The sequence below is a fragment of the Salmo salar genome, chromosome 11, assembly GCF_965601325.2.
Source record: "Salmo salar chromosome 11, fSalSal1, whole genome shotgun sequence".
In the NCBI taxonomy this organism is placed as follows: domain Eukaryota; kingdom Metazoa; phylum Chordata; class Actinopteri; order Salmoniformes; family Salmonidae; genus Salmo; species Salmo salar.
In genome coordinates, this window is record NC_138301.1 from 118550513 (window position 1) to 118571153 (window position 20641).

The following is a 20641-nucleotide window of genomic DNA, read 5'->3' on the forward strand; positions in this document are numbered from 1 at the left end:
GTTGGTAGAAGATCTAGTTAACATCTGTAACATGTCACCATGTTGTTGGTAGATGTTCTAGTTAACTCTTGTTTTCCCTCCGATCTCCAGGGATGGACCAGCCTCTGTTCCTCCTCCTTGTTTTCTCAGGTAAGTGTTCATTTCTGGTTTGTTCTCCACAGGGCTGTCCATCCTCCCCTCATAATGTTGGTTTGTTCTCCACAGAGCTGTCCATCCTCCCCTCATATTGTTGGTTTGTTCTCCACAGGGCTGTCCATCCTCCCCTCATAATGTTGGTTTGTTCTCCACAGGGCTGTCCATCCTCCCCTCATCCCTCCCTCATCAGTTCCACTTTGTGAACATGACAAAGACCTGGACTGAAGCTCAGCGTTTCTGCAGACAGAACTACACTGACCTGGCCACCATAGATGACATGGCAGACATGAAGAAGCTCAAATACACAGTATCAGCTAGTTGGAGAGGATCAGCCTGGATAGGGCTGTATAACATAATCTGGAGGTGGTCTCTGGGAGACAGAGAGTTAGAGGGGAAGGGGTTTTGGGATGATCATCATCCAAATAATGAATCCAAAACGTTTTGTGTGTATATGTTGCTAAATGCGACTTGGCAAAATTATGACTGTAGTAAAACATTTTATTTTGTCTGCTATGATGGTGAGTTCCCCTGTCCATTTCCTCATCAATCAACGATGTTGTCAAATACCAAATCATTTTATTCAGATAAGAGATTCATATTTTATTTATAAAAAATAAAAAAAGATTTACAAGCATTCATCTGTATTTGTATTTTGTTATATCTTATTTATTTCAAATAGAAACAATTGTGACCAATAAGTACATTCTCATTGCTGAATATAAAACTTGGAGTGATGCTCAGCTCTACTGTCGGGAGAAACACACAGACCTGGCCAGTGTGAGGAACACAACAGAGAGGGACGCCATTAAGAGTATCTTACCTAACGTCACTGATATCTACAGACTGTGGATTGGCCTGAATAAATCTCTTGGAGTCTGGAGGTGGTCCGACCAGAGTGGCTTCTCTATCAAGAGCTGGGAAACATACAAGGAGAACAATGCAGATGGGAGTTATCAGAACGGAGAGTTCTGTGGTGAAGTTACTTTCCCTTCTGGAAAGTGGAATTATCAGGGTTGTACCACCAACACTAATTTTATCTGCTATGACGGTGAGCCGCTGACAAACACTTCAAATCCTCAATAAAGACATACGTTTAACATCTGGTATTACCGTAATGTTGTGATGAGAAGGACTAAACAATAATGTACAAAGATGTAGGCCTTAGAATCAAAGTTAACTTAATATATTAATAATTAGCGTGAGTCTCTGTTTCCCCCTCTTCTTCCTCCAGATGAACTGGTCCTGGTCACAGAGAACAAGACGTGGTCAGAAGCCCTGTGGCACTGCAGAGACCTGGACATGGAGCTGGTGTCTGCCCACAACCAGAGAATCCAGCACTGGGTCCAACAGAGAGCCAAGATGGCCTCCAGTCTCTTCGTCTGGCTGGGCCTGAGGTACACCTGCACCCTGGAATTCTGGTTCTGGGTCAATGGAGAAGAGTCCTGCTACCACAACTGGGCCAAGGGGGAGGGCTACAACACCAGCAAGGAGCAGTGTGGGAACACGGGGGCCATTCAGAGAGACGGGGGACAGTGGGTCGGCAAGGCTGAGACTGAGAGATTCAACTTCATCTGCAGCAAAAGTCATGGTGAGATTTGATCTCTTTGGATGCTGTCTTGTTGAGTTATTTTAATTTTTTTCTGTTTTACTTCTTTACCTTTGTAGTTCATTCTCTGTCTCTCGTCAAATGTATTCTCTCTCTCTCTCGCTTACAGTAATCTTTCCTTTGTTCACTAATCTAGATTACTAGGACCAGACCCTGCTCTGTAGACCAGCTGAACCCTACAGTCCAACACATTGTTCCAGACCCTGCTGTGTAGACCAGCTGAACCCTACAGTCCAGAATGTTCCAGACCCTGTTCTGTAGACCAGCTGAACCCTACAGTCCAGAATGTTCCAGACCCTGCTCTGCAGACCAGCTGAAAACTACAGTCCAGAATGTTCCAGATATACTCAGATTTACATCATACAAGGTGATGGATACTCATTATTTTTTAAATATATGTGTATTTATTTACAGAGAACTCCAGAAGTTTTGGGACAGTGACAAATGTTTAGTTGTTTTGGCTCTGTACTCCAGCACTTTGGATTTGAAATGATTCAGCTGTGAGTTTGAAGTGCAGACTGTCAGCTTTAATTTGAGGGTTTTTCATCCATACTGAGTGTACCGTTACAGCTCTTACAGAACTTTTTGTACATAGTCCCTCCCATTTTAGGGGACCAAACATATCGAGACAAATTTACTTACAGTATGTGTGTAATAATGTAGTCAAAAGGTCAGTATTTGGTCCCATATTCATAGCACGCAATTTTTACATCTGGCTTGTGACTTTACAAACCTGTTGGATGCATTAGCTGTTTGTTTTGGTTGTTTCAGATTATTTTGTGCCCAATGGAAATGAATAGTAAATAATGTACAGTGTCATTGTGGAGTAACTTTTATTGTAAATAAGAATATAATATGTTTGTTTCGAAACACTTCTACATTAATGTGGATGCAAACATTATTATGGAAATTCAAGAATAATGGTGAGCGAGAAAGTTACAGACACACAAAATTACTGACTGTCTGCAATTTAACCTCATAGACATTGTATTATTTAAGATCCAAAGTGCTGGAGTACAGAGCCAGAAGAACACACATAGTGTCACTGTCCCAATACTGTTGGAGCTCACTGGAAATAAAACATAGAGCTACATAGTTCTCACTGGAAATAAAACATAGAGCTTCATAGAGCTCACTGGAAATAAAACATAGAGCTACATAGAGCTCACTGGAAATAAAACATAGAGCTACATAGAGCTCACTGGAAATAAAACATAGAGCTACATAGAGCTCACTGGAAATAAAACATAGAGCTTCATAGAGCTCACTGGAAATAAATTATAGAGCTACATAGAGCTCCCTGGAAATAAAACATAGAGCTACATAGAGCTCACTGGAAATAAAACATAGAGCTACATAGAGCTCACTGGAAATAAAACATAGAGCTTCATAGAGCTCACTGGAAATAAATTATAGAGCTACATAGAGCTCCCTGGAAATAAAACATAGAGCTACATAGAGCTCACTGGAAATAAAACATAGAGCTACATAGAGCTCACTGGAAATAAAACATAAGAGCTACATAGAGCTCACTGGAAATAAAACATAGAGCTACATAGAGCTCACTGGAAATAAAACATGGAGTTCACTGGAAATAAAACATAAAGCTACATAGAGCTCACTGGAAATAAAACATGGAGCTACATAGAGCTCAAAGGAAATACAACATAGACCTACATAGAGCTAACTGGAAATGAAACATAGACATTCATAGATCTCACTAGAAATAAAACATAGAGCTTCATTGAGCTCAGTAGAAATAAAACAGAGCTACATAGAGCTCACTGGAAGTAAAACATAGAGCTATGTAGAGCTCACTGGAAAAAACATAGAGCTACATAGAGCTCACTGGAAATAAAACATAGAGCTATGTAGAGCTCACTGGAAATAAAACATAGAGCTACATAGAGCTCACTGGAAATAAAACATAGAGCTACATAGTGCTCACTAGATTATTGTGACATGTTTTCAATATTTGTATATTATAACATGTGAATTGATTATTATTATATTGTGCTGTTGTTTTATTACTGGTTGGTAACAAACCTACTTTAATGTAGAAAATAACTAGACTAACCTCTACCCTGCAAATTGACTCGGTACAGGTACCCCCTGTATATAGCCTCGTAATTGTTATTTTTATTGTGTTACTTTTTATTTTACTATTTTTGCTTTAGTTTATTTAGTATCTTTTTCCTTAACTCTATCTTGAACTGATATTTGATATTATATAAGGAGATGGATACAGGATTTTATAATAACATATTTTATATTATACTCTTGTAATGTAATAATATCATACCATACTGTTGTTTCCATATTTACTTGCTATACTTGTTGATGTTAATGAACATTAATGAATGTTAAAGGTTAGCCTTTAGTTGTTCTCAATATTCAGTTGTTTTATTTATTTTCTATTACAACTTCCTTTTACTGTTTCCAGAGTATATTTCACTTATTCATTATTTTATCTAGACCATTAATTGCATTCCATTATAGAAATATTTTACGTTTTTTTGAGTTGTTTTAAATATATTGTACCAGCAGTCATTTTTCTATGATACTAGTGTGTACCATTTAAATGACTGTATCTGTTCTGGTGCTGGTGGTGGAGTCTTCATTTAAAGGGGCAATCTGTGACGGGGGCATCTGTTTTAAAAATTTTAATTAATGAAATGTACCCATTAATTCTTGAAGTATATGACTCATAAATGCCTCATGAGCTTAATTCAGCTGTCATGTCCCATCAGAACCCAACATATAAATGTGTTTTATTCCATTGTTTGTAAACAATGTAATTGTAAACAAACACTGTTTAGCCTCAAAACATAGTTTAAATGATAATGTTAATATCATGGGTGGTCATCCTGTATAGTGTCAGAAAAATAGTTTAAACTATAATGTTAATATCATGGATGGTCATCCTGTTTAGTCTCAGAAACATAGTTTAAACTATAATGTTAATATCATGGATGGTCATCCTGTTTAGTCTCAGAAACATAGTTTAAACTATAATGTTAATATCATGGGTGGTCATCCAGTATAGTCTCAGAAACATAGTTTAAACTGTAATGTTGATATCATAGATGGTCTGTCCTTTTGTATTTTGTTCTGTCTATTAATGTCTATCTCCATCCTAAAGATTTTCCCAAAACAGTGGTGGGGTTTACACTTTGTTATTGGTTGAACTGCAGATTGCCCCTTTAACTATTTGACTATGGTACATTCATCCTGTACGCAGTAAAAAAAAATAATAATAATAAAGTTATGAAAATGCCTCTAGTTCGTTTAGTTTTTTCTTTGATACTTATTTCAAGAAACAGAGGAAAGAATAGAAAGGATTTTGATAAGGATGTTAGACCTGACCTCAAATCATCAGTAAGTCAATAGGACCACTGTCTACTGTTGTATACAGGGTGTTAGACCTGACCTCAGATCCTCAGTAAGTCAATAGGACCACTGTCTACTGTTGTATACAGGATGTTAGACCTGACCTCAGATCATCAGTAAGTCAATAGGACCACTGTCTACTGTTGTATATAGGATGTTAGACCTGACCTCAGATCATCAGTAAGTCAATAGGACCACTGTCTGCTGTTGTTGTAGGACCTGGTCTCAGATCCTAGAAAAAGAATAACTGAGATCCACGGTTTATAACGGCTCCACTCTGATGGTAAATAAACTTTATTAACATATAAATCAATCAATCCAATTAAATTCAGTCAACAAATGAATCATCAACGCAACAAATCAATACAATTAATCAATTAACAAATCAAGCAGGCAGTCAATCTAATCAACAAGTCCAATTAACAAATCAAGCAATCAAATGACCAATTAACCAACCAATCAATCAATTCATCAATCATTGTACGTTGTATGAGAAAACAACATCTAAGCACAGTGTATATTTACACATCATGTAAACAGTAAACATGTGATCCAATACTAATTAGGATGAACATTAGCAATTTGAATTCATCACCATTAATAAAATATAGAGATTTAACTTCATTTGCACCTAAAGCATTCGAATCGTGTTGCGGGCTTTGGTTTTTCCATGTATGTTTTGAGGTTGGACTTTAGCACATATAGCACGTTAGCACGTTGGGCGCACCGATTGGTGTCACCTCGTTAGTCAGTACGTGTTACACCTGTGCTGGCTTGTCCATCTCGTTAGTGGGAAGGTGTTTCAGCTGTGCTGGCCAAGGTTCTATTTAACAGTGGCTGGCCCAGTTCTACAATTCTCTTTAGTTGGCACTCTCTATGTTATTTCTAGAAAAACAACCTTTACCTGATCTTCCCTGTTTTTCTTTTTGTTCCACTTTTTGGTTCGCTTCCTGTCTTTAAGTTTGGTGTGGGTTTTTATTTTGTTTACCTCTTCTTGGGCAAATTTAGTGGAGGCTCATGGTGGGTGTCTTATAGGTTCCAGTTGTTGTTGCTAGGCAACTTTCAGTGGACTCCACCATGAGTGTCTTTCAGAGCCACTCCTAAACCCCAACCTGTTCCGTTTTATGGTTTGTCAGTGACTTTGTTACTTCCCCCTTCTGGTTGAGCGACATTATTTGGTTTTCTAGCTGAGGAATGTAACAACCGATTAGTTGAATATAGACTTTCCACCACTACGAAGAATCACATTTGGCATATCCTCCAAATAAGTATCACACAGTTACATTATTAATTATTTGATTTATCAATAATGTATCTGTTTTAAAAAGAAAAGTTAATCATTGTAATGAAATAACATAAGTGTTTGTTGAACTCAAAATTAACTGTTACAAACAAACTAAAAGTTCAATTTAAATATTATTTAACATCTATGACAAATATAAAATATAATTGTAACTATGGAAACAGTAACAGTGTAAATGTAGCTCAGTTGTTAGCATAGCCGCCAGGAAGTAGTGGTGCTGAGGTTGTTGTCACCCCCTTACAAATCAAAAGAAAACATTTTTCAGCATCTCTACTTTGGCATAAAAGGCAGTTGTATAAATAATATCAGTATTTTGTAGGATTCAGCAGTTTGAATTGTAATAGTCGATGCCTTGTCCCTTTCTCTGAGATCATCATTCTAATGGAATCCAGAAAGAACAAAACCCTGTCCTCAAACATTTACACAAAAAAAAGGACCAAAATTATTGGCAAAGACACAAAACATCCACGTCAAATTAAATAGTCTGATCGATCAAAAGACATGGAAAACAACCACTTTTTGAGCAGTATTAATTGACCATCCTTACAAACCACCTACTGTAAATGTACATTAGTGTATTGTACTGAGGCTGGTCATCTAGGTTTGTACCTGTAGACTTTCCATCAGCTTGAATAACAACACAATCCAGTAATTGAGTACATTGAGACATCATGTGGTTTGTGGTGATGTGATGACGTGGCTCAGTTGGTAGGTTATGGTACTTGCAATGGTAGGGTTGTGTGTTTTATTCCCACAGAGGACCACTACTAAAAAGTATGAAAATGTTTGCACTCACTACTGTCAGTTGATCTGATTAAGAACATCTATTAAAAAGGAATGAATAGACCATTTCAGTTTAAAATAAGTTGCCACCTGTTTCCCAAACTACTTCCTGGGGCTAATGTTGGTAGAGCAGGGTGCTTGCAATGCCAGAAGAGTGGGTTTGATTCCTGGGACCACCCCTACGTAAAATCTATACATGACTATAAGTCACTTAAGATAAAGTATCTGTTAAATCAAATGGTATTAATCACATGCGCCGAATACAACAGGTGTAGACCTTACAGTGAAATGCTTACGAGCGCTTAACCAACAGTGCAGTTTAAAAAAATACAGATAAGAATAAGAGATAAAATTAACAAGTAAATGAAGAGAAGCAGTAAGAAATAACAATATAAACAGGGGGTGCCGGAACAGAGTCAATGTGTGGGGGCATCAGTTAGTTGAGGTAGTATTGACATGTAGGTAGAGTTATTAAAGTGACTATGCATAGATGACAACAGAGAGTGGGTGTGGGAAGGGGGTTGGGGCGATGCAAATCGTCTAGGTAGCCATTTGACTAGATGTTCAGGAATCTTATGGCTTGGGGGTAGAAGCTGTTCAGAAGCCTCTTGGACCTAAACTTGGTGCACCGGTACCGCTTGCTGTAGCAGAGAGAACAGTCAATGACTGGTGGCTGGAGTCTTTGACAATTTTTAGGGCCTTCCTCTGACACCGCCTGCTATAGAGGTCCTGGATGGCAGAAAGCTTGGCCCCAGTGATGTACTGGGCTTTTCGCACTACCCTCTGTAGTGCCTTGCGGTCGGAGGCCGAGCAGTTGCCATACCAGGCAGTAATGCAACCAGTCAGGATGCTCTTGATGGTGGAGCTGTAAAAACCTTTTGAGGATCTAAGGACCCATGCCAAATCTTTTCAGTCTCCTGAGGGGGAATAGGTTTTGTCGTGCCCTCTTCACGACTGTCTTGGTGTGCAAAGGACCATGTTAGTTTGTTGGTGATGTGGACACCAAGGAACTTGAAGCTCTCAACCTGCTCCACTGCAGCCCCGTCGATGAGAATGGGGGCGTGCTGGGTCCTTTTCCTGTACTCCACAACGATCTCTTTTGCCTTGATCATGTTGAGGGAGAGGTTGTTGTCCTGGCACCACATGGCCAGGTCTCTGACCTCCTCCCTATAGGCTGTCTCATTGTTGTTGGTGATCAGGCCTACCACTGTTGTGTCATCGGCAAATTTAATGATGGTGTTGGAGTCGTGCCTGGCCGTGCAGTTGTTGGGGTTCGTTTCCTTGTTCCTTGTCAATCATTGGCACATGTGAAATTAGCATTATGACCATATCTTTAATTAAATCATTCAAAACATTTATTAATGCAATTTCAGACAGAAGTTGACAATCAGGAACATAGCACACATGTTTCCGAGTAAGTTCTGCATCAAAGAAAAGGTCCCATGTTATTTTATTAAACCCAAAGTCCAGCCCTAGTGATGTCACTGCCTACGTCATTATCTTTTACTCATGTGACCAAAACCATGCCTACACAGCTATATGAACAAGGCTTTTAGTGTTATCTAAAAACTTAGCGCTAAATGTCTAAGTTGATTTAAAGTGGAATGTCTGACTAGTCTTATCTCCTACACTCCCCCTTCTATTAATACAGCATAAGCATAAACAATTATTCTAATACATCAATCATTTGGTACAGCCCCAATCATGACCCCTACGTGAACTCCTGACACAGTCATAAGTGAACAGGAAGTACAGCAGGGGGCTGAGCACGCACCCCTGAGGGGCCCCTGTGTTGAGGATCAGCGTGGCGGATGTGTTGTTACCTACCCTTACCACCTGGGGGTGGCCCGTCAGGAAGTCCAGGGTCCAGTTGCAGAGGGAGATGTTCAGTCCCAGGGTCCTTAGCTGAGTGATGAGCTTTAAGGGCACTATGGTGTTGAACGCTGAGCTGTAGTCAATGAATAGCATTCTCACATAGGTGTTCCTTTTTTCCAGGTGCGACAGTGCAGTTTCGAGTACAATAGAGACTGCATCATCTGTGGATCTGTTGGGGCGGTATGCAAATTGGAGTTGGTGTAGGGTTTCTTGGATGATGGTGTTGATGTGAGCCATGACCAGCCTTTCAAAGCATCTATTCAGCTCTGTGCAGCCAATGGCAATTTCCGGTTCAGGTATAAAGCTGGGAGATGCTTAACGTAGTTACAACTCGACAGCCGGGAGTGTCGCTAGCGTAGACCTGATAGAATGAACCCCTAAGTGTGCATAAATGCTCTCTTGCAACCTTTTGGTGTGGAGTGCATTAATTAAAACACTCTCATATATAAGAATACTGTTGTGGTACAGTGCTGTTCCGTGATGTACAAAAAGGTCAAAGGTGCACACACGGTATCTTCAGAAGTACAAATAGGAACTCACATGGTACAGGTACTGTATCTGCCAGCTGGAGCAACGGTGCAAACACCAGAGTGCATTTACTATATAACTGTATCTGAGTACATTCACTATATGCTTCCAGTTAGGCCTAAGTTTGGGCTGTATAGTATATGAAATATACTAATTTGGGAAGGGGGAAGGGGCGAGGGGGGAATCAGGGGAACATTTAGATACCAGGCTACTCGCAATATAGAATAACAAGTCATTAGATTGGCTTTTCTCACACATAGGTAAGGCAATAGCCATCTACAATACATTTATACAGTGCTTTTTATTAAACACAAGCCTTCATGTACTATAGACCTATTACAATAAAACATTGTCTTTTATCACACATAGGTAAGGCAATAGCCATCTACAATACATTTATACAGTGCTTTTTATTAAACACAAGTCATCATGTACTATAGACCTATTACAATAAAACATTGAATGAATGCATGAATGCTAAATAATGCTAATCAACCTTTTATAGGTGAAGTTGTGGGTTGTCTGTGTATTTTACTTGTTTTATTAATGTTTAGGCTATTTGCTTTGCTTCTAAATCTCAGTGTCTCTTCAGCCAGCGAGGCAACTAGGTTTATTGAACTGTTGCTTACAGGAAGAGCTGCGTATCTGCCCTCTCATTGGCTAAAACAGTCGCATCTGATCTCGTCTTCTCCCGCCTGACTTCCATATTTGAGGACATGTTTTTCCATTGTTAGAGCGGTGAGTCGACTTGTCAATATAATACACTGAACGAAATGCAGCATGTAGTGTTGGTCCAATGTTTCATGAGCTGAAATTAAAGATCCCAGAAATGTTCCCAACGCACAAAGAGCTTATGTCTCTCAAATGTTGGCCACAAATGTATTTACATCGTTGTTAGTGAGCATTTATCCGTTATCAAGATAATCCATCCACCTGACAGGTGTGGCATTTCAAGAAGCTGATTAAATAAACAGCATGATCATTACACAGGTGCACCTTCTGCTGGGGACAATAAACGGCCACTCTAAAATGTGCAGTTTTGGCATAAGCTATGGACAATGAACGCAGTTGCATTTTATCGATGGCAATTTCAATGCACAGAGATACCGTGAAGATGTCTTTTTTTAAAGATATCTGTGACCAACAGATGCATTTCTGTATTCCCAGTCATGTGAAATCCATAGATTAGGGCCTAATTTATTTATTTAAATTATATGAACTGTTACTCAGAAAAAATCTTTGAAATTGTTGCATGTTTGTTCAGCATATGTTGGTTCAGCTATACCACATGATCAAAAGTATGTGGACAACTGCTCGTCAAACAGTTGGTGTTGGATGTTGGTAGATGTTGGAACATTGCTGAGGGGACTTGCTACCATTCAGTCACAAGAGCATTAATGAGGTCGGGTACTGATGTTTGGCGATTAGGCCTGGCTCACAGTTGGTGTTCCAATTCATCCCAAAGGTGTTCGATGGGGTTGAGGTCAGGACTCTGTGCAGGCTAGTCAAGTACTTCCATACCGATCTCAAAAAGATATTTCTGTATGTGTGCGTCTGCTCTGCCATAGATCCCATTTCATGAATCTTCCGACGAACAGTTCTTGTTTCCAGAGGCAGTTTGGAACTCAGTAGTGAATGTTGCAACCGAGGACAGACAATTTTTACCAATTAGCCGCTGAGCCGTTTTTGCGCCGAGATATTTCCACTTCGCAATAACTGTTTGACAAACTGACTTGTTGGAAAGGTAGCATCATATGACGGTGCCACGTTGAAATCACTGAGCACTTCATTAAGGCCATTCTACTACCAATGTTAATTATATTTCAAACAATAATTCACATTTCATGTATGATCATTTTCCTGATGTAAGAAACTGGTCCAATTAAGATCCTACATCTCTATGAGAGAGAGAGACAGAGAGAAAGAGAGAGAGACAGAGAGACAGAGAGACAGACAGAGAGAGCATCAGAGAGAGAGAGAGAGAGAGAGAGAGAGAGAGAGAACAGTGTTGTGTTAGTATTTACATGTGTGCTGCAGGTTTTCCTTCACATTTTGTTTTCTTTGACCAGTCATTTTGTCTCTATGGAAATAAGTCTGAACAACGAATAGAGATGCTATTCATCCCTCCATCATGACATCACTACAATATGAAGTTGGGTAGCAGGAAGTACAAGTATAGTAATGCACCTGAATAACATTCACCTGTCCTAGAGGTGACAGAACCACTCGGGAGAGAGAGAGAGAGAGAGAGAGAGAGAGAGAGAGAGAGAGAGAGAGAGAGAGCAGACAACAAAGTAATACAACCACAAAGACAACATCTAAAGCACCAGTAAACATCAGGTAGGAGGATTTATCTATAATCTCTGCATGTACACCTGTTGAAAGAATAAAGTTCCACACATTAAGTGAATGAGTATTTCTATTTAGTAAAGACTTATTGTTCATGTTTGTAAATATATATTTTTGAACACCAGAAAATACTAGCCTGGATGTGCATACTGTGCATGAAATAAATCATGTCATTTAAAATGTGATATGCTCCTTCAAACAGTGATTATAGACAGCCTATTTACAAATTAATACTGGAACACTTTATGTTTGTGTTTTCAGTCATTATTATTCATAACACTTAATGCATCTGTAACATGTCACCATGTTGTTGGTAGAAGATCTAGTTAACATCTGTAGCATGTCACCATGTTGGTAGAAGATCTAGTTAACATCTGTAACATGTCACCATGTTGTTGGTAGAAGATCTAGTTAACATCTGTAACATGTCACCATGTTGTTGGTAGAAGATCTAGTTAACATCTGTAACATGTCACCATGTTGGTAGAAGACCTAGTTAACATCTGTAACATGTCACCATGTTGGTAGAAGATCTAGTTAACATCTGTAACATGTCACCATGTTGGTAGAAGATCTAGTTAACATCTGTAACATGTCACCATGTTGGTAGAAGATCTAGTTAACATCTGTAACATGTCACCATGTTGTTGGTAGATGTTCTAGTTAACATCTGTAACATGTTACCATGTTGGTAGAAGATCTAGTTAACATCTGTAACATGTCACCATGTTGGTAGAAGATCTAGTTAACATCTGTAACATGTCACCATGTTGTTGGTAGAAGATCTAGTTAACATCTGTAACATGTCACCATGTTGTTGGTAGAAGATCTAGTTAACATCTGTAACATGTCACCATGTTGGTAGAAGATCTAGTTAACATCTGTAACATGTCACCATGTTGGTAGAAGATCTAGTTAACATCTGTAACATGTCACCATGTTGTTGGTAGAAGATCTAGTTAACATCTGTAACATGTCACCATGTTGGTAGAAGATCTAGTTAACATCTGTAGCATGTCACCATGTTGGTAGAAGATCTAGTTAACATCTGTAACATGTCACCATGTTGGTAGAAGATCTAGTTAACATCTGTAGCATGTCACCATGTTGTTGGTAGAAGATCTAGTTAACATCTGTAACATGTCACCATGTTGGTAGAAGATCTAGTTAACATCTGTAGCATGTCACCATGTTGTTGGTAGAAGATCTAGTTAACATCTGTAGCATGTCACCATGTTGGTAGAAGATCTAGTTAACATCTGTAACATGTCACCATGTTGGTAGAAGATCTAGTTAACATCTGTAACATGTCACCATGTTGTTGGTAGATGTTCTAGTTAACTCTTGTTTTCCCTCCGATCTCCAGGGATGGACCAGCCTCTGTTCCTCCTCCTTGTTTTCTCAGGTAAGTGTTCATTTCTGGTTTGTTCTCCACAGGGCTGTCCATCCTCCCCTCATAATGTTGGTGTGTTCTCCACAGGGCTGTCCATCCTCCCCTCATATTGTTGGTTTGTTCTCCACAGGGCTGTCCATCCTCCCCTCATAATGTTGGTTTGTTCTCCACAGGGCTGTCCATCCTCCCCTCATCCCTCACTCATCAGTTCCACTTTGTGAATTTGAATAAGACCTGGACTGAAGCTCAGCGTTTCTGCAGACAGAACTACACTGACCTGGCCACCATAGATGACATGGCAGATATGAAGAAGCTCAATAGCACAGTATCAGCTAGTTGGAGAGGATCAGCCTGGATTGGGCTGTATAACATAATCTGGAGGTGGTCTCTGGGAGACAGAGAGTTAGAGGGGGAGGTGTTTTGGGATGATCATCATCCAAATAATGATGCCGAAACGTTGTGTGTCTATATGTTGCTAAATGCGACTTGGCAAAATTATGACTGTAGTAAAACATTTTATTTTGTCTGCTATGATGGTGAGTTCCCCTGTCCATTTCCTCATCAATCAACGATGTTGTCAAATACCAAATCATTTTATTCAGATAAGAGATTCATATTTTATTTATATATAAAAAAAAAAGATTTACAAGCATTCATCTGTATTTGTATTTTGTTATGTCTTATTTATTTCAAATAGAAAAAAATGCGACCAATAAGTACATTCTCATTGCTGAATATAAGACTTGGAGTGATGCTCAGCTCTACTGTCGGAAGAAACACACAGACCTGGCCAGTGTGAGGAACACAACAGAGAGGGACGCCATTAAGAGTATCTTACCTAAAGTCACTGGTATCTACAGAGTGTGGATTGGTCTGAATAAATCTCTTGGAGTCTGGAGGTGGTCCGACCAGAGTGGCTTCTCTATCAAGAGCTGGGAAACATACAAGGAGAACAATGCAGATGGGAGTTATCAGAACGGAGAGTTCTGTGGTGAAGTTACTTTCCCTTCTGGAAAGTGGAATTATCAGGGTTGTACCAACAACACTCATTTTATCTGCTATGACGGTGAGCCGCTGACAAACACTTCAAATCCTCAATAAAGACATACGTTTAACATCTGGTATTACCGTAATGTTGTGATGAGAAGGACTAAACAATAATGTACAAAGATGTAGGCCTTAGAATCAAAGTTAACTTAATATATTAATAATTAGCGTGAGTCTCTGTTTCCCCCTCTTCTTCCTCCAGATGAACTGGTCCTGGTCACAGAGAACAAGACGTGGTCAGAAGCCCTGTGGCACTGCAGAGACCTGGACATGGAGCTGGTGTCTGCCCACAACCAGAGCATCCAGCACCTGGTCCAACAGAGAGCCAAGAAGGCTTCCAGTCTCTTCGTCTGGCTGGGCCTGAGGTACACCTGCACCCTGGACTTCTGGTTCTGGGTCAATGGAGAAGAGTCCTGCTACCACAACTGGGCCGATGGGGAGGGCTACAACACCAGCAAGGAGCAGTGTGGGAACACGGGGGCCATTCAGAGAGACGGGGGACAGTGGGTCGGCAAGGCTGAGACTGAGAGATTCAACTTCATCTGCAGCAAAAGTGATGGTGAGATTTGATCTCTTTCTTTTGTTGTGTTGAACCTCTACCACATTACGTCTCTCTCTCTCTCCCTTTACCTCTCCCTCTCTCCCTTTACCTCTCCCTCTCTCCCTTTACCTCTCTCTCTCTCTCTCCCTTTACCTCTCCCTCTCTCCCTTTACCTCTCCCTCTCTCCCTTTACCTCTCCCTTTACCTCTTCCTCTCTCCCTTTACCTCTCTCTCTCCCTTTACCTCTCCGTCTCTCCCTTTACCTCTCTCTCTCTCCCTTTACCTCTCCCTCTCTCCCTTTACCTCTCCCTCTCTCCCTTTACCTCTCTCTCTCTCTCCCTTTACCTCTCCCCCTCTCCCTTTACCTCTCCCTCTCTCCCTTTACCTCTCTCCCTCTCTCCCTTTATCTCTCTCTCTCTCCCTTTACCTCTCCCTCTCTCCCTTTACCTCTCCCTCTCTCCCTTTACCTCCCTCTCTCTCTCCCTTTACCTCTCTCTCTCTCCCCTTACCTCTCTCTCTCCCTTTACCTCTCCCTCTCAGCCTTTACCTCTCTCTCTCCCTTTACCTCTCCCTCTCTCCCTTTACCTCTCTCTCTCTCTCCCTTTACCTCTCCCTCTCTCCCTTTACCTCTCCCTCTCTCTCCCTTTACCTCACTCTCTCTCTCTCCCTTTACCTCTCCCTCTCTCCCTTTACGTCTCCCTCTCTCCCTTTACCTCTCCCTCTCTCCCTTTACCTCTCCCTCTCTCCCTTCACCTCTCTCTCTCTCTCTCCCTTTACCTCTGTCTCTCCCTTTACCTCTCCCTCTCTCCCTTTACCTCTTTCTCTCTCTTTTCCTCTCTCTCTCTCCCTGTACCTCTCTCTCTCTCTCCCTTTACCTCTCCCTCTCTCCCTTTACCTCTCCCTCTCTCTCTCCCTTTACCTCTCCCTATCTCTCTCCCTTTACCTCTCCCTCTCTCCCTTTACCTCTCCCTCTCTCCCTATACCTCTCCCTCTCTCCCTATACCTCTCTCTCTCTCTCCCTTTACCTCTCTCTCATTCTCTCCCTTTACCTCTCTCTCTCTCCCTTTACCTCTCTCTCCCTCTCTCCCTTTACCTCTCCCTCTCTCCCTTTACCTCACTCTCTCTCTCTCCCTTTACCTCTCTCTCTCTCCCTTTACCTCTCTGATGGTGAGATTGTGAGTCAGGGGACAGTGGGTCGGCCTGCCTGAGACTAAGAGATTTAACTTCATCTGCAGCAACGGTGGTGGTGAGATTTGATCTCTTTGGATGCTGTCTTTTTGACTTATTTTTAAAAGAAATTACATTTTACTTTGTAATTTTTCTAGCTCATACTCTGTCTCTTATCAAATCTATTTGCTGATTCTCTGTCTCTCTCTGTGTGTCTCTGATATGGTCATACGTTTGACAGGTGGCAAGGAAGTGCAGCTCTATTTCCACCTAATTTTGTGGGCAGTGTAGACATAGCTTGTCTTTTCTTGAGACCAAAGTCTGCCTTTAGCGGGCTCTCTCAATAGCAAGGCTATGCTCACTGTGTCTGTACATAATCAAAGCTTTCCTTAATTCTTAGGTCAGTCACAGTGGTCAGGTATTCTGCCACTGTGTACTCTAAGGTTTAGGACCAAATAGCATTCTAGTTTGCTCTGTTAGTTGGTAAATTCTTTCCAATGTGTCAATTATCTTATAGTTTTCTCATGAATTGGTAGGGTCTAATTGTGTCCTGGGGCTCCTTGGGGTCTTTTTGTGCTTGTGAACAGAACCAGCTTGCTTAAGGAACTCTTCTCAATGTTAATTTCTCTGTAAGTGATGGCTTTGTTGTATGTTGTACACTGAGGGAGTTATTGCATAACTCTACATACAGTCTCAATTTGGTGGTTGTCCCATTTTGTGAATTCTTGGTTGGTGAGCGGACCCCAGACTTCACAAGCATAAGGACAATGGGTTTTATAACTGATTCTAGTATTTTTAGCCAGATCCTAATTGTGATGTCAAATTGTATGTTCCTTTTGATGACGTAGAAGGCCATTCTTGCTTCTCATATCATTCACAACTTTGTGGAAGTTAACTGTGGTGCCGATGTTTAGGCCTAGGTAGGTATAGTTTTTTGTGTGCTCTAGAGCGACGGTGTCTAGATGGAATTTGATTTTTGTGGTCCTGGCGACCGGACCTTTTTTGGAACAATATTATTTTTATCTTACTGAGATTTACTGTCAGGTCACAGGTCTGACAGAATCTGTGCAGAAGATCTACACCACCAGTCAGAAGTTTGGACACACCTATTCATTCAAGGGTTTTTCTTTATTTTTACTACTTTCTACATTGTAGAATAATAGTGAAGACATCACAGCTATGAAATAACACATATGGAATCATGTAGTAACCAAAAAAAGTGTTAAACAAATCAAAATAGACCCTTTGCCTTAATGATAGCTTTGCACACTCTTGTGCTGAGCACTTGTTGGCTGCTTTTCCTTCACTCTGCAGTCAAATTTATCCCAAATCATCTCAATTGGGTTGAGGTCGGGTGATCGTGGAGGCCAGGTCATCTGATGCAGCACTCCATCACTCTACTTCTTGGTCAAATAGCCCTTACACAGCCTGGGGGTGTGTTTTGGGTCATTGTCCTGTTGAAAAACGAATGATAGTCCCACTAAGCGCAAACCAGATGCAATGGCATATCACTGCAGAATGCAGCCTTACCATGCTGGTTAGTGTGCCTTGAATTCTAAATAAATCACAGACAGTGTCACCAGCATAGCACCCTCACACCATCACACCTCATCCTCCATGCTTCACGGTGGGAAGCGAAGATCATCCATTCACCTACGCTGAGTCTCAAAAAGACACAGCGGTTGGAACCAAAAGTCTCAAATTTCGACTCATCAGACCAAAGGAGAGATTTCCACAGGTCTAATGTCCATTGCTCGTGTTTCTTGGGCCAAGCAAGTCTTTTCTTCTTATTGGTGTTCTATAGTAGTGGTTTCTTTGCAGCAATTCAACCATGAAGGCTTCATTCACACAGCCTCCTCTGAACAGTTGATGTTGAGATGTGTCTGTTACTTGAACACTGTGAAGCATTTATTTGGGTGCAATTTCTGAGGCTGGTAACTCTAATGAACTTATCCTTTGCAGCAGAGGTAACTCCTTTCCTGTGGTGGTCCTCACGAGAGCCAGTTTCATCATTGCGCTTGATGTTTTTTTGCGACTGCCTTGAAGAAACTTTCAAAGTTCTTGACATTTTCAGAATTGACTGACCTTCATGTCTTAAAGTAATGATGGACTGTCATTTCTCTTTGCTTTTTTGAGCTGTTCTTGCCATAATATGGACTTGGTCTTTTGCCAAATTGGGCTATATTCAGTATACCACCCCTACCTTGTCACAACACAACTGATTGGCTCATTAAGAAGGAAAGAAATTCCACACAATAACTTTTAACAAAACACACCTGTTAATTGAAATGCATTCCAAGTGACTACCTCATCAAGTTGGTTGAGAGAATGCAAAGAGTTTGCAAAGCTGTCATCAAGGCAAAGGGTGGCTACTTTAAAGAATCTAAAATATAAACTATTTTTGGATTTGTTTAACACTTTTTGGTGATTTCATATGTGTTATTTCATAGTTTTGATGTCTTCACTAATATTCTACAATGTAGAAAATTGTAAAAAAAAAACTTGAATGAAAGGTTTAATTTAATGAATTTTAGAATAAGGCTGTAACGTAGAAAACATTTTAAAAATCAGGGGGTCTAAATACTTTCCGAATGCACTGTAGGTAGCACAAAGGAAGACATTTTTCTCTGTTGAGATAATTTCCTTTTGAATTGCTACCCAAATGTAAAATGTTCCTCTTTTGATTAATTTAATTAGGGCTAGGGTCTAGTTTCCTGAATTTCCGCCTGACTCATGTGCCCAAAGTAAACTGCCTGTTACTTAGGTCCAGAAGCCAGGATATGCATACAATTGATAGCATTGGATAGAAAACACGTTGTATGTTCTAAAACTGTTAAAACAATGTCTGAGTCTATAACAGAATTGAAATGGCGTGCAAAAATCCAAAGAAAAACCAACCAGACTTTTTTTTTTTAGGTCCCAGGCTCTTATTTTTTTAACAAAATGGCCATTCATGTTGTAGCTGGGACCCTTGGGATTGCAAACAGAGGAAGTGTCATCGTCGTGTGTGTAGGTGGCAAGGAAGTCAGGTGAAGGAGAAACCAACTTGGTATAACTGGAGTAATTTAATAAATAATAAACTAACACTAACTCCAAAAACCAACGTACATAAAATAACATGGGTAAAATACCCAAAGCTCACCAATACAAAAAATACACAAAAATCAATAACAAACAAAACAATCTCGGACAAGGACATGAGGGAAAACAGAGGGTTAAATACACAACATGTAATTGATGGGATTGGAAACAGGTGTGTAGGAAAACAAGACAAAACCAATGGAAAATTAAAAATGGATCAGTGATGGCTAGAAGACCGGTGACGTTGATCGCCGAGCACCACACGAACAAGGAGGGGCATCGACTTCGGCAGAAGTCGTGACAGGAAGATTTTCTAAAGTAAGTGATTTATTGAATAGCTGTTTGTGATTTTGTGATGCCTGTGCTGGTTGAAAAATATGTTGATGTGGGTCGCTGTCCTCAGACAATCGCATGGTATGCTTTTGCTGTAAAGCCTATTGTAAATCGGACAACGTAGTTAGATTAACAAGAAGTTAAGCTTTTAAATGATATAAGATACTTGTATGTTCACGAACGGTTAATATTACGATTATTTATTTGAATTGCGCGCCCTCAAATTTCAATGGATGTTGTCGACTAGCGGGATGGCTAGCCTTAGAGTGAGATAGGTCTGCTCTATACCAAATTAGCATACCCCCTGAGACTCTTCCCTCTTTCAAACCTGATAGTTTGGTGGATGGGACTACCAGCTCTCTTTAACCTTGATTGCAACCATCTCTCTCTCTCTCTCTCTCTCTCTCGTCAAATATATTTCCTTAAACTCTCTCGCTCTCTCTCATTCTTTTTTTCTATATCAATCTCTCTCTTTCTCTCTCTGTCTTGTGAAATGTATTTCCTGATATTCTCTCTCTCTTGTGAAATCTATTTCATGATATTCTCTTACAGTATTATTTCCTTTGTTCTCTAATTTAGATTACTAGAACCAGACCTTGATCTCTGAACCAGCTGAAACCTACAGTCCAACACATTGTTCCAGACCCTGCTCTGTAGACCAGCTGAACCCTACAGCCAAGAATGTTCCAGACATTCTCATATTTACATGGTATAAGGTGATGGATAATCATTTTTTTAAATATATATATTGCTCACTGTAAAAAAAAATATATATATATATATATATATATATATATATATATATATATATATATATATATATATTATTTTTTACAGTTAGCTCCAAAGGTTCTGGGACTGTGACAAATATCATACCCCCAAGACAGTCTAAACTCTCACCATTACAATAACAGGGGAGGTTAGCATTTTGTATCATACCACCAAGACATGCTAATCTCTCACCATTACAATAACAGGGAGGGGTTAGCATTTTATATCATACCCACAGGACATGCTAGCCTCTCACCATTACAATAACTGGGGAGGTTAGCATTTTATATCATACCCCCAAGACATGCTAGCCTCTCACCATTACAATAACAGGGGAGG

The 20641-nt window shown here is 40.1% G+C and overlaps 2 protein-coding genes and 1 long non-coding RNA gene across 3 annotated transcripts in view; all 3 read left to right on the forward strand.

Annotated features, from left to right (window-relative positions):
• The window catches only part of LOC145859274 (uncharacterized), a 3063-nt gene extending 2210 nt beyond the window's left edge, over window positions 1-853 (forward strand). The window contains exons 2-3 of the long non-coding RNA XR_014379502.1: window positions 91-129; window positions 291-853. This is a non-coding gene — a long non-coding RNA (uncharacterized LOC145859274). The remainder of the gene's footprint in view (window positions 1-90; window positions 130-290) is intronic.
• A 44-nt stretch (window positions 854-897) lies between these two features.
• Window positions 898-4337, forward strand: LOC106594491 (macrophage mannose receptor 1-like; the record flags this gene model as incomplete). Its single annotated transcript, XM_045690220.2, has 3 exons — window positions 898-1183; window positions 1367-1723; window positions 1878-4337. Coding segments are annotated over 3 exons (651 nt in total), but the record flags the coding sequence as incomplete, so codon positions are not given.
• A 9700-nt stretch (window positions 4338-14037) lies between these two features.
• Window positions 14038-20272, forward strand: LOC145858915 (macrophage mannose receptor 1-like). Its single transcript, XM_082957586.1, has 3 exons — window positions 14038-14428; window positions 14612-14968; window positions 20111-20272. Exons 1-3 carry the CDS (start codon window positions 14038-14040, stop codon window positions 20116-20118), a joined length of 756 nt encoding a protein of 251 aa, XP_082813712.1. The 3' UTR covers window positions 20119-20272.
• The last annotated feature ends 369 nt before the right edge of the window (window positions 20273-20641 follow it).

What these genes read in the sequence shown, in the direction of transcription:
- LOC145858915 (XM_082957586.1), top strand. Translation starts at nt 14,038, where the DNA reads ATGTCTTATTTATTTCAAATAGAAAAAAATGCGACCAATAAGTACATT. An exon ending in TCATTTTATCTGCTATGACG is followed by an intron (nt 14,429 to 14,611) that starts GTGAGCCGCTGA and finishes TTCTTCCTCCAG; the next exon opens with ATGAACTGGTCCTGGTCACA.